At 26.9% G+C, this 12401-nt stretch overlaps 3 protein-coding genes across 3 annotated transcripts; all 3 read right to left on the bottom strand.

Annotated features, from left to right (window-relative positions):
• Nucleotides 1-6030: 6030 nt before the first annotated feature.
• Nucleotides 6031-7293, bottom strand: OCT59_013591 (uncharacterized protein; the record flags this gene model as incomplete). The annotated part of the gene is made up of 5 exons (XM_066141622.1): nucleotides 6031-6078; nucleotides 6151-6308; nucleotides 6454-6643; nucleotides 6711-6961; nucleotides 7029-7293. 5 exons carry the CDS (start codon nucleotides 7291-7293, stop codon nucleotides 6031-6033), a joined length of 912 nt encoding a protein of 303 aa, XP_066001746.1.
• Nucleotides 7294-8393: 1100 nt separating this feature from the next.
• OCT59_013590 (uncharacterized protein) lies at nucleotides 8394-9650 on the bottom strand (the record flags this gene model as incomplete). The annotated part of the gene is made up of 4 exons (XM_025310226.1): nucleotides 8394-8423; nucleotides 8491-8711; nucleotides 8788-8983; nucleotides 9051-9650. 4 exons carry the CDS (start codon nucleotides 9648-9650, stop codon nucleotides 8394-8396), a joined length of 1047 nt encoding a protein of 348 aa, XP_025184738.1.
• A 1297-nt stretch (nucleotides 9651-10947) lies between these two features.
• Nucleotides 10948-12209, bottom strand: OCT59_013589 (uncharacterized protein; the record flags this gene model as incomplete). The annotated part of the gene is made up of 4 exons (XM_025330108.2): nucleotides 10948-10977; nucleotides 11048-11268; nucleotides 11352-11541; nucleotides 11610-12209. 4 exons carry the CDS (start codon nucleotides 12207-12209, stop codon nucleotides 10948-10950), a joined length of 1041 nt encoding a protein of 346 aa, XP_025184739.2.
• Between the last annotated feature and the right edge of the window lie 192 nt (nucleotides 12210-12401).

The raw sequence follows: 12401 nt of genomic DNA, 5'->3' as shown, positions 1-12401 counted from the left end.
AAAAAAAAAAGTTCACTTCTTTCATGATATTTGTATTATTTATTTCATGGGGAGTTGGGAATAATAGGGTTTTTCTTCCGAAGGAACAAAACCCCTAATGTTCCCTTCCCATGAAATAAATGGGTAATCCCCTGGAACGTATCACTCATTAAATATTAACTATTTTAAACTTAACCATTTTAAACTAAAATTAGTAATTTCCCGGTTATCTATATGAGGCCGGGAAATAAGTATACGGTTATTTATAAACTCAGCTAATCACTCGCAATTTTTAAAAATTAGTATGAAGGTGACACTTAGTGCGACAGGGGATTATAAATATTATTCACTTAAAAAAAATAACTTCTACTAGTATACACTAAAATATTAGATAGAACTATGAAATACATATGGTTAGTCGTACGCAAAAAACTTGAACCTGACCTTTTTACGTATATTTTGAGTTTTATTAGATACTGTCTTTTATGTATGTTTGAATTTCCAGATATATTATAATAACCAGAATGGGGTAATAATTGAAGTGAGCTTTTTATAATTAGCTGGTAGTAAAAAGCAATATTATTTCAATTATTTTGAAAAAAATGATAAAATTAGTCAGATAAAAATAATTTTACTATAAATCAAAGTTATTGTTTTGAAAAATTAAATATTTATCCTTTAAACGATGGAAGTTTAAATGATTTACACCATTTATTTTGACATTTCGTATTATAATTATATGATTTTTCTAGTAATATAAATATATAAGTGTGGGGTTTTCAAAAGAGTAATGGACATATTATTGAGTAGACAGATAACAAACCATTTTATTAGCACATTGCGTATCCTTCGATAACTTCAAGAAATGATCATTATTTGACATTTGACAGCAAATAACATATAAATAATTGTTGTACTTTGCATTGCATATTTGCATAATAAAGAAATTTCTGGGCCATATGCCTTAACTTTATGTCAATATGTCAATAAAATTGAGCGTTCACAGCTTAAAAGTGTGTGCAGTAGAACAATGACCTTTTTACGTACTATAAAATGGAAGGAAACAGAAATAATTTCTGGATTTTTTTCTATTGTCTGAGATTGAGGAATATACATTTTTGTTTAAATTTATAAGAAGTAATTATATTTGAATTTCTTATAATGAGTTATTTAAGTATTAATGTTATCACTGTTAAAAGCAAAACTTATATGTTAAATAAGAAATCTCGTTAATTTACTAATAAAAAATGAATAAGTGAAAAATAAAATAATTGTGTACTCTAAAACTCTAAAAAAATTGTTTAAAAAAATGATTAATCAACATAAAAAAAATCGTCATCTTAACTTCAAATTTTCATCTCTAATTTATTTAATACATTTGGTAAATAAAAATAGTGCAATTAAATTAAACTATTGCTATTTAAATTTATCATTTCTATTTTATAAATAATTTATAAATTTAATAAATAGCTTTGTATATTATGACTTTATAAAATTTAATAATAAATATTTTAAATGTTAATGAAAGTTTAACTATCAATTATTGTGAATACTAGAAATAAATTGGTTAAAGCAAATAACAAGAATAATCCTATAACATACCAATTCTTACTGTAAAGTAAAGGTGAATTCAACAGGAGAGAATGAAATCTAAAAATATAAAAATATATAATAAAATAGTTAGAAGACTCGAGTACTCTAAGTAAGCTTCACAGAAATGACAGATTCAAGCCCCCATGCCTACTATCAACTGACATTAACGTATATCGTGAGTGATCAAACTCGTGCAGAGGTACTGTCATATTGATAATAAGACATGAGACCCACCACCAAAGGGACGGGCCCCACATACAGAAGTCTGCGACATAGCTTGAAATATTATTTTCTCATTAAAGGTAACCAGACTACTAGAAGAGGAGGATAACCAAAGCACACTAGGTGCACTAGTCCCTTGTACATCCCAGCTTAGCCATTTCCACTTACCCGAATAATAGAAAATATCATGATGTTCATTTTAATTTTCTTTTTCTGTTTTTAAGAAAAAAGACATGCTGAATAACTGTTCATAACTATCCACAACTCACGACACCTTTAATTAGGTTGTTTACAATATTTTTTTAATAATATTATTCTAGATAGGAGTTAATAGATGAAAATAGCTTGAATATGAGTGGACGAAGACGTAAGATATTTACGTGTTTTACGTGTTTTTGAACGATAGGTTAATAAAAAAAAATCTACGTTATAATAAATATTAAAGAAGGAATATTTATATCATTTTAAAAAAAATTACAAGTATTGAAAGAAAAATACGAGTACAAAAGTGTAAAAGAATTTTGTGTAGAAAAAAAATGATTTTTTATAAGAAATATTTAATGGGAAAATTTGTTGCGGCTGAGTCAGTGAGTCATTATTAGTAAACTGATGGTTGCGATTATAATCACAATTTGGAGTTCCGATGCATGATTTTCATCATTTGATATCACTGAATGATATCTATTTTACATATTATACACTTGTAATACTCTTAACCCGTTTCATTAGTCACTATATTAAAAATTATAGTAAATATACAATGAATTATTAAAGAAGCTTTGCAACATTTTAAAAGTTTTATAGAAATATTATTCAAGGCATTTGATTTACATATTAGCCAATTAGATACACACATGTTGGCATACTATAATCTTATATTAACTCTTTAACTAAAATAATATTATTATAACGTGGAAAATGAATTTTGGAAAAAAACTAATCATGGTATAATTGCCAAAAAAGTATCTTTTCTAATATTGATCAAAAATGAATATGACTAACTATTCTACAAAACTCTCAGCTTATCGCAGAAATAAAGTGAAGGTATGAAGAAAAAATAGCCAAGTTTGAAGCTGAGTCTAACAGAGATGGAGAAAGTACAGACTCTGACGAAAATGAAGCCGAGTCTAATGAATATGAAGAAAATACAGATTCTGACGAAAATGGAGATACTGAAGGATACACAGATCTTGTAGAAGTAGAATTACCATATAAAATTCAAAATATGGACGTTCTTAAAACCATCCACAACGTTTTTAAAGCAGAAAGAATAAATGACATACTCATCTTCAAAGTAAGTATATTCTAACATACAATCCTGTTTCATTCAACTTCTTACTTATTTTTTATATGGATTAACTTGATTGTGGAGTTAAAGTAGATGTACATCTCGCATTACAAAGCTCAATTCAGCAACAAAAATGAGGCTGGTGGGTTTGCAGTGAAGTTATATGCATAGCTAATAATAATAGGTATCGTCCGGACATTGGTGGATGACGCCATAAACCAACGCTCGCGAAGAATGAAACCGATTGTTCATAGATGCCCACCCCCCAAACTTATGGATCAAGGTAATTTACTAGTTTTGCTTCTAAAACTGTAATTTGGTTTTTTTTCATTAATAGTCTATGAATATTTTCAGGTCATCTTGGGCATTGGAGAGTTGGCGTAGGTTTTAATAATGTACGATGGTACAAGGTGGAGTGGAACAATCATATCATTCTTAGTTGTGGCGCATCTTTATATTTTAATGATATACTTATAAACCAATATGTTTAGTTAATTTATCAAAAAAACGGTGTGAATATAACTAGCAGATTATATTATGTTTCTCATGTAATTAATTCAAATGAAAATAATTCATAATAAAGATACAATATATTGCTGCAATTTTTCTCTTCGTTCATGCTCATACACAAAATGAATCATGTTTAATAACGTAGTATATTATAGAAGTATGGTGTCTGCCACCTAGAAACCACACTAATATTATATGACTTCAAATTTTATAAATTGTAAATTGAATAGTAAAAAGAGTAATTAAACTGATAAAGTGATAGAGCAATTTTAATAAGTAGCAATAATAAAAACATAAAATTTCGGACTAGTTTTCATGTAATTTTTATGGATTTTACAACATTCCATGGAAATCCACAAAAATTCCATGTAATACAATAATTATATTTTAACAAAGTACTTTAAAAATAAGTTACACAATATAAATAAATAAAATTTAAAATTTCGGACTATTGTTATTAGCGTCAGCTAAGTGATGAAAAAATTCCGAATTGTCACATCCTGATCCACGTGCTAAGAAAAATTCGGAACCATCACGTAGCATCTTTAACTCTGACGATCCAGAAGAGAAGAAAATTAATAAAGTGCTAGAGAGGTTCCCTTATCTGTCCCATCCTCAAAAATAATTTTTTCAGGAAAAAGCTTATTATTTTTCTCTTATCTAGAGGTCTGATCCGTGGATGCATTATCTGGATATCCAGCAGGTATCCGGATGTCAGTTTTGTATGACGGATAAAAAAATTACGATATCTAAAACGCGTTATTTGACTTTGCTGCTTTGCGTGACTGTGACTAGAAAAAAGATGTCTAGTGATAAGTCTGAAGAAATTCCGTGGTTAGAAGACCTTGAAGTTGAAGAAGCTTCGAGCTCTGAAGCTAGTGGATCAAAGAGCTTACTATTAAAGTGAAAAAAACCAATTTCACATGTAATTGAGTTATAATCTGGTACTGATACAAGTAGCTAGCAGATAGCTAATAGTAGAAAGTACAATAAAACAATAAAAACTTGGAAAAAATTAAAATTTGAGTTAAATAAAATAACCAGCCAGGCTAGTAAGGCTAGTATTAATTCCAAACGCAAAACCACCAGGGCAAAGTTGGATATGGGGATATTTAGATCAGTAAAAGCTAGTTGGACAATACAAAAGAATAGTAAGGTGTTTAGCTCAAGTTCAACGAAAGAATGGTGCAGAATAATGTGAACATTTTATGGGTTCTGATAATTCCACTAGCAATTTTATTGCTCATCTTGCTACACATCGAATTACTGAAGAAAGTCATAAAAGAAAGATGAATGAGGTACAAAATAATGGACAGTTATCACAGCTTCATATAGATGAAATAATACGCACGGGATAATCCAGATATTAAAAATAACCGAGACTGAAAATTTGTTGGAATCTTGATCGACCAATGAAGGGTTTGGCGAATTCATTCATGAATTTGACCCAAATTATCGATTTCCAAGTGATGAAACAATTCAACAATTACTTGCTGAAGCATATAATTAAATTAAAATCGTCTTAACTAAAATATTTAGCGAAAATGTTATTTCTTGCTCTATAAGTAACAGGACGGTGATTATTATCACGTGCCGACCATTTGCCGATCATGATATCACATTATAAACTTTGAAGCGTTATTCCAAATCATAAATGTGTAAAAAAAAATCACATTAAATTATTTTATTTAATAGTTTAAAGTATAATAAAATTTTGTGGCGAAATAAAATGTAATGCTAAAGCGAAATTTGAAATTTACAGCTGATTTCAAAAAGGTTGGGACACTTAACAAATTTTAAAGAACTCGGAAATATTCGGTAAAGCTTGATATAAAATAAAAAATTATACGCTAATTTTGGATCAATATTCCGAGAATGGTGGTATAATTTTACCTTATTTTGAGCTTTACCGAATATTTCCGAGTTCTTTAAAATTTGTTAAGTGTCCCACCCAAGTAATTATTTTTTTTATTTAATTACAATAGAAGAAACAAGTAAAAATTGAAACCGAAAATTCTTTGATGAAAATTAACATCACTAGAAATATATTAAGTAATCAAAGCAATTTTTAAATTCTATAGTTTTATCAACTTGAAATTGAAATTCTAAATATAAGCACATTGTAACTCTAAAGTAAATTTTATGATAATAATAAATGATATTAATTCGAACTTGTTTATTGGTTATTGATGTGACGCAGCAGGACAAATGAAAATATTCACGTGACATTTCACACCTGATATTATTTATTTTTTTTTATTTGACGAATGAACAACTGTTTTGTTATTTATTACAATACTTCCTGCTAAAGAATATTCATTAATTTTGCAGTAAAAAGGTATGCATATGTACGTATAATCGACAAAATCAATATTACATTTCTTTGAAAACTGAATCTAGCATTAGTTACAAAAATCAAATTAAAGGAACCTTATCAATTACAACTCATATCCTAATTTATTCTTACAAATAAGTTCAATGCGCCACTAACAAAAATAAAAGATAATAAATAAATGTTTATTTATTGAACATTTCAAATACAAAACAAAATAACTTACTTCATCATTTCCTCCTAAATTTTCATTATGACAAACAACTTCTTGAAAAGTATCGTTCCCAATAGTAAATCGAACATCATGGCTACGTAAAAATACCTCTTCACTATCATACGTTTTCTTCATGGCAAGATTAATAGTATCATATGATTTTAAATATCCTTCATGATTTTCCGATTTCAGTTACTGTGTTTAAAATGCCACTCACAATAATCATCTTTGCCACAATATACTAGAAAAAAAATAATAATGAATACTTTAATTAAGATAATAAATTAAGTAATAAACTTTCAACTTTATTATTACCTTCTGTATGTTCAGTTATCGGAGATTTGTAATAAGTATGAACTTTTGGGGCAAAATAACATAATCCAAGATTACGGCCGGATTCAATATGTTGCAATTCTATTAAAGTTCCATTATATATAGCAGATTCTCCTCTAAATTTAATTATCCATAAAGAATTTAGATCAGGCTCTGAACTGCCTGCAAAAACCTTAAATAATTGAATAAAAGTTAATTATCAATGAAATAAAAAAGAAATGTGTAAATAATATATATACCAGTTGAAGCCCGCTTCCAGTTGTATAACACAAATCTTCAATTGAACTTAAATATTTCCCTGTAGCAACATGCTTTAAAGCTATAATAGATTCATTTCTAATTAAATTTAATTCATCTGCAATAATTTCTGTAAATTCTTTAATTAAATCATTTATTGATTTAATTTTTTTTCTTCTATTAATAAATTCCGAAAGATAACTATAACGATCATTATTATAAAGTGCATTACTAAAATAATTTTTTTGTTCTTCTATCATTAATTTCAGAATCGTAACATAATTTACGAAAATCTGAAATAAATTCTGAAGTATTTACACCTTCTTTTTCAGGAATATATTTTAATGATTCTAATAACCTTTTATTTGTACATTTAAATACTGTAAAAGAAATATCCTCTTTAAGTGCATTACGAAGTTCTTCAAAACTATTAATTTTAGTTGGAAGTGAGATAATACTGGAATCTACTAATGATATAGCAAAATTCAAATAATCATCATCATAATCCTTAAGTGCAAGATATTTTTGAATATCATTTATCCATTCATCCGGATGAATATTTCCATCATATTTTGAAAGTTTCATTTTTTTTTTCTAAAGTAGACGGTGCAAAAATGCAAGTAAGTTGATGGTGTAAAAGTGCAAGTTGATGTTGCAAAAGTGCAAGTTAATTAATATTTATTTACATAGACACCCCTTTTTATTGGTTATTAGTATAGTGACATAAATTTTATTAATCCTTGACTTGAAATGACAAATGATTTTACGTTTTCAATACTACTAATATCATATACATACAGAATTAGATGGAATGTGACTATGTATTGCTTTTTTTTTATAAATTTGATAAATAAATAGAATTATCACCAATATTATATAAATAATTTAATTGGATTGATAAGTTTACTAATATACTAAGCTAAATGACAAATGGTTAAGCACCATGAGCGCTATTTTTGAAATCTTCAATAATAGAAACGAAAGCAGAATTGTTATTTTGCTTAGAGTATCGATTAATAAAATATATTTACGTTTATCAGAAAAAAAAATAAATATTTCTCAAATAATTGGAAACTTATCATTATTAAAATAACTATTATCATTATATGAGCAGCTTTGAGAAAAAAATATATTAAATAAATTGGTAAAAGATTTTACTGTCATATTCAAAAATGATGGCAATTTGAATATTAATCATTTTATAAATCGTACTGTATACAGTTCACCCTCTCTATAATGAATTTTTATAGTGAATAACTTGCTATAATGAAGAAAAGTTCAGGTACAGATTTTTTTATATATAATAAAATGACCCTCAGTATAGTGAATTTCTCACTATAACGAATTTTAATCTCCAGCCCATAGGATTCACTATAGTGAGGGTGAACTGTATAGCGATAACACCGAAAACAGCAATAACTGGAGACTTTATTTTTATCGGATTTTTTTTTAATTAGAATAGTCAGCGTACGTAGTTTAAATATTACAAGATTGTTTTGTTGAAAAAACTTCAAGAATCTAGCACTATTTATTTGAGATTATTAAAAATCTGAACATCGGTTATTTTCAACATGCACAAAAACTTTGGCTGCTTAAGTTGTCAATAATTAAGGAATTCGAATTTTTCGACAATTAAAATTAAAGTAATTTATATTTTCTCAAATATAACTTACATCCTATGTTATTCAACCTTGTTTAATAAGTTCAATGCACCACTAAATAAAGGGAAAATCAGTTAGCATTTATTTATCACTTCAAATATAAATTAATAAAATAACTTACTTCATCATTTCCTCCTAATCTTTCACTATGGCAAACAACTTCTTGAAAAGTATCATTTCCAATAGTAAATTGAACATCATGACTACGTAAAAATGAATTTTGAGAATTACCATGCTTAATAATGCTAAGATTAATGGTATCATTTGACATTAAATATCCCTGGTGATTTTCTAATTTACTATGATTAAACTTCCAACTAATTACTTGTTTGCTACAACATACTAAAAAGAATTACTAATGAGCACTTTCTGTCGCTTTAATTAATGATAAATTAAGTAAATACTTTCAATGTATTACCTTCTGTAAGTTCAGTTATCGGAGATTTGTAATAAATACAACTATATCCATAATCGGTTTTATAATATAATCCAAGAACATTGCCAGATTTGATATGTTGTAAGCTTATAGAAGTTTTATTATATATAGCTAATTCTTTATCAAATTTAATTTTCCATAAAGCATTTGGATCAGGCTCGGGACTGCCTGCAAAAACCTTAAAAATTTGAATAAAAGTTAATTACCAATAAAATACAAAAAATTAATGTATAAAAAAGTCATACCAGTTGATATCTGCTTCCAGTTTTATAGTGTAAATTGTCAATTGAACTTAAATATTTTCCTGTAGCAAAGTGTTTTAAAGCTACAATAGATCCATTTCTAACTAAATTTGTTTCATCTGTAACAATTTCCGTAAATACTTTAACTAAATCATTCATTGATTTGATTTTCTCTTTTCTTTTAAAAAATTCAGTCAAAAAATAATTATAATATTCATTATTTGGAAGTAATCGATAAAAATAATTTATTTGTTCTTCTATATCATTAATTTCGGAGTTATAACATAATTTACGAAAATTTGAAATAAACTTCGAAGTATTTCCACCTTCTCTCTCAGGAATATACTTCAATGATTGTAATAATCTCTTATTTGTACATTTAAATAATGTAAAAGAAATATCCTCTTTAAGTGCATTACTAAGTTCCTCAAAACTATTAATTTCAGCTGGAAGTGAGATAATATTAGAATCTACTAATGCTATAGCAGTCCTCAAATAATAATAACTATCATATTCATCTGTACCCCTAAGTTCATGATATCTTTGAATATCGTTTATCCATTCATCTGGATGAATATTTCCGTCATATTTTGGAATATCCATATTTTTAAATTTTTTTTTTTTAAGAAAAAGCGTAAAAAAAGGACACGGCGTTTTTTATATCCAGTTTTATACATTTTATAATGTTTATTATTATGCACATCATTTGTCATATGTGTGAACATATATGGTCAAGTATGAAGCGGCTGAAGCGTCATACTGATCGGTATTAAACCCTAGGATTTATATCCCGGATCTTCCTATAATTATCCAGGATCTGATCTATATTTTATCCCAATTAAAATCACGTGCTCCTGTTTAAACACCCCGTGAAAACTTGGAAATTTCTTTATTTTAAAGTTATAAGAGAAGTTTCTAAAATGATCTTATAAACAAAAAAATCTGATTACATAAGTTAGAAACAAAATCAAATCCGGGATAAAATATAGATCAAATTGGGATAAAGTGTAGGTTAATCCAGGGTTTGATAATTGGACTGGGATAAAATGTGGATCAAAGGATAAAATATGGATCAGATCCAGGATAAAATATAGGAAGATCCGAGATGAAGTATGGATTAGTCTATTTTCACCCCAGGGTTTGATCCAGGGTTTAATCCCAGATTTTTGATCAGTATGGCGCTTCATACTTTTGATCAGTATAGTACTTCATACTACGCTTCATAGTCAAGTAAATCCTTAAATGGCCAAATGATCCCGGTGATCACTTCACTGATTTGAAATCGAAAATGAATATCATTACCGATACTGATTAATTTGTTTTTCTTAAAATAATGATTAATAAAAAAATTGTATTATTTTTTTGCGTTCATGGTTCATAAATACATGGGGCGAATTAGGTTCAAACCATGCTGATGGTTGACGGTACATTACACCAATTCATTATACCGGTGTAACTGGTGTAATACTATTTTTTGAACAAAAATTCGGTATAATATATTTCACCATTGCGCTGTCTTAATGTTGAGTTATCTGAAATAATTACGCCCTCATGTATACGTTCATTAGACAAAAGATAGTAAAATAATTGAAACTTATCAGATTATTAAAATAACTATTTGAATATTAATCATTTTATAAATCGTAAATAGCAAACACATTGAAAACAGTAAAAAAGCTATCCATTTATATTCATATAAAATTATCGATATTTCATAATTTTTTTTTTTAAATTAGAATAATCAGCGCACGTAGTTTGTTTATTGAAAGTTTGAACTATCAATATTACAAGTAATTTTTTTTTAAAAGGAAAAAACATCATTGATTAAATGAATTCAAATTTTTGATGATTAAATTGAAGTAATTCATATTTTTTCAAATATAGCCCCCATCCAATTTATTCAACCTTGTTTAATAAGCTCAATGCACCACTAATGAAAATAAAAAAATAAACAATAAGTATTTTATTTAACATTTCTAATATAAAACAAAATAACTTACTTCATCATTTCCTCCTAATCTTTCGTTATGACAAACGACTTCTTGAAAAGTATCATTTCCAATAGTAAATTGAACATTATGACTACGTAAAAATAAATTTTGAGAATTATCATGTCTATGAATGCTAAGATTAATAATATCATTTGACTTTAAATATTCTTGGTGATGTTCTAATTTACTATGCTTAAACTTCCAACTAATTTCATTTCCGCCACAACATACTAAAAAGAATTACTAATGAGTACTTTCTGTCACTGATAAATTAAGTAAAAAACAATTAAGTAAAAAATATTCAATTTGTTACCCTCTGTATGTTCAGTTATCGGAGATTTGTAATAAATATAAGTACTGCAGTAGTTATAACATAATCCAAGAACTTCGCCAAATTTGATATGTTGTAAGTTTATAGAAGTTTTATTATATACAGCTAATTCTTTATTAAATTTAATCTTCCAAAAAGCGTTTGTATCAGGCTTTGGACTGCCTGCAAAAACCTTAAAATTTGAATAAATGTTAATTACCGATGAAACAAAAAAAGAAATGTATATATAAAAAGACATACCAGTTGACGCTTGCTTCCAGTTGTATAACATAAATTGTCAATTGAACTTAAATATTTTCCTGTAGCAACATGTTTCAAAGCTACAATAGATTCATTTCTAATTAAATTAAATTCATCTGTAATAATTTCCGCAAATTCTTTAACTAATTCATTCATCGAATTTATTATCTCTTTTCTTTTAAAAAATTCAAAAAAATAATAATTATGACTGTTATCATTATTTGAAAGTGCATTATGAAAATAATTTTTTTGTTCTTCTATATCATTAATTTCAGAATAATTACATAATTTACGAAAATTTGAAATAAACTTCGAAGTATTTCCACCTTCTCTTTCAGGAATATATTTCATTGATTGTAATAATCTCTTATTTGTACATTTAAATATTGTAAAAGAAATATCCTCTTTAAGAGCGTTACTAAGTTCCTCAAAACTATTAATTTTAGCTGGAAGTGAAATAATATTAGAATCTACTAATGATATAGCAGTCCTCAAATAATAATCACCATGTTTATTTGGTTGCTTAATATCAAAATATTTTTTAATATCATTTATCCAATCATCTGGATGAGTACTTCCATCAAATTTTGAAATATTCATATTTTTAAGAAAAAGCGTAAAATTTTAATAAAAGGGACTCAGAATTTTTACATCCGGTTTTATACTGGTTTAATAAAACGCTAGTATAAATATATATATGTCGATTATCATGGTCTAGTGCTTCGACCCGGATTGATCCGTTGATTAGCATCACAACATTTTTTTTTTATTATTTTTGTCAAACTATAATTT

Source organism: Rhizophagus irregularis, chromosome 21, assembly GCF_026210795.1.
Source record: "Rhizophagus irregularis chromosome 21, complete sequence".
Classification (NCBI taxonomy): Eukaryota; Fungi; Glomeromycota; class Glomeromycetes; order Glomerales; family Glomeraceae; genus Rhizophagus; species Rhizophagus irregularis.
Note: the sequence above shows the minus strand (reverse complement) of the source record. Positions and strands in the feature narration are given on the sequence as shown.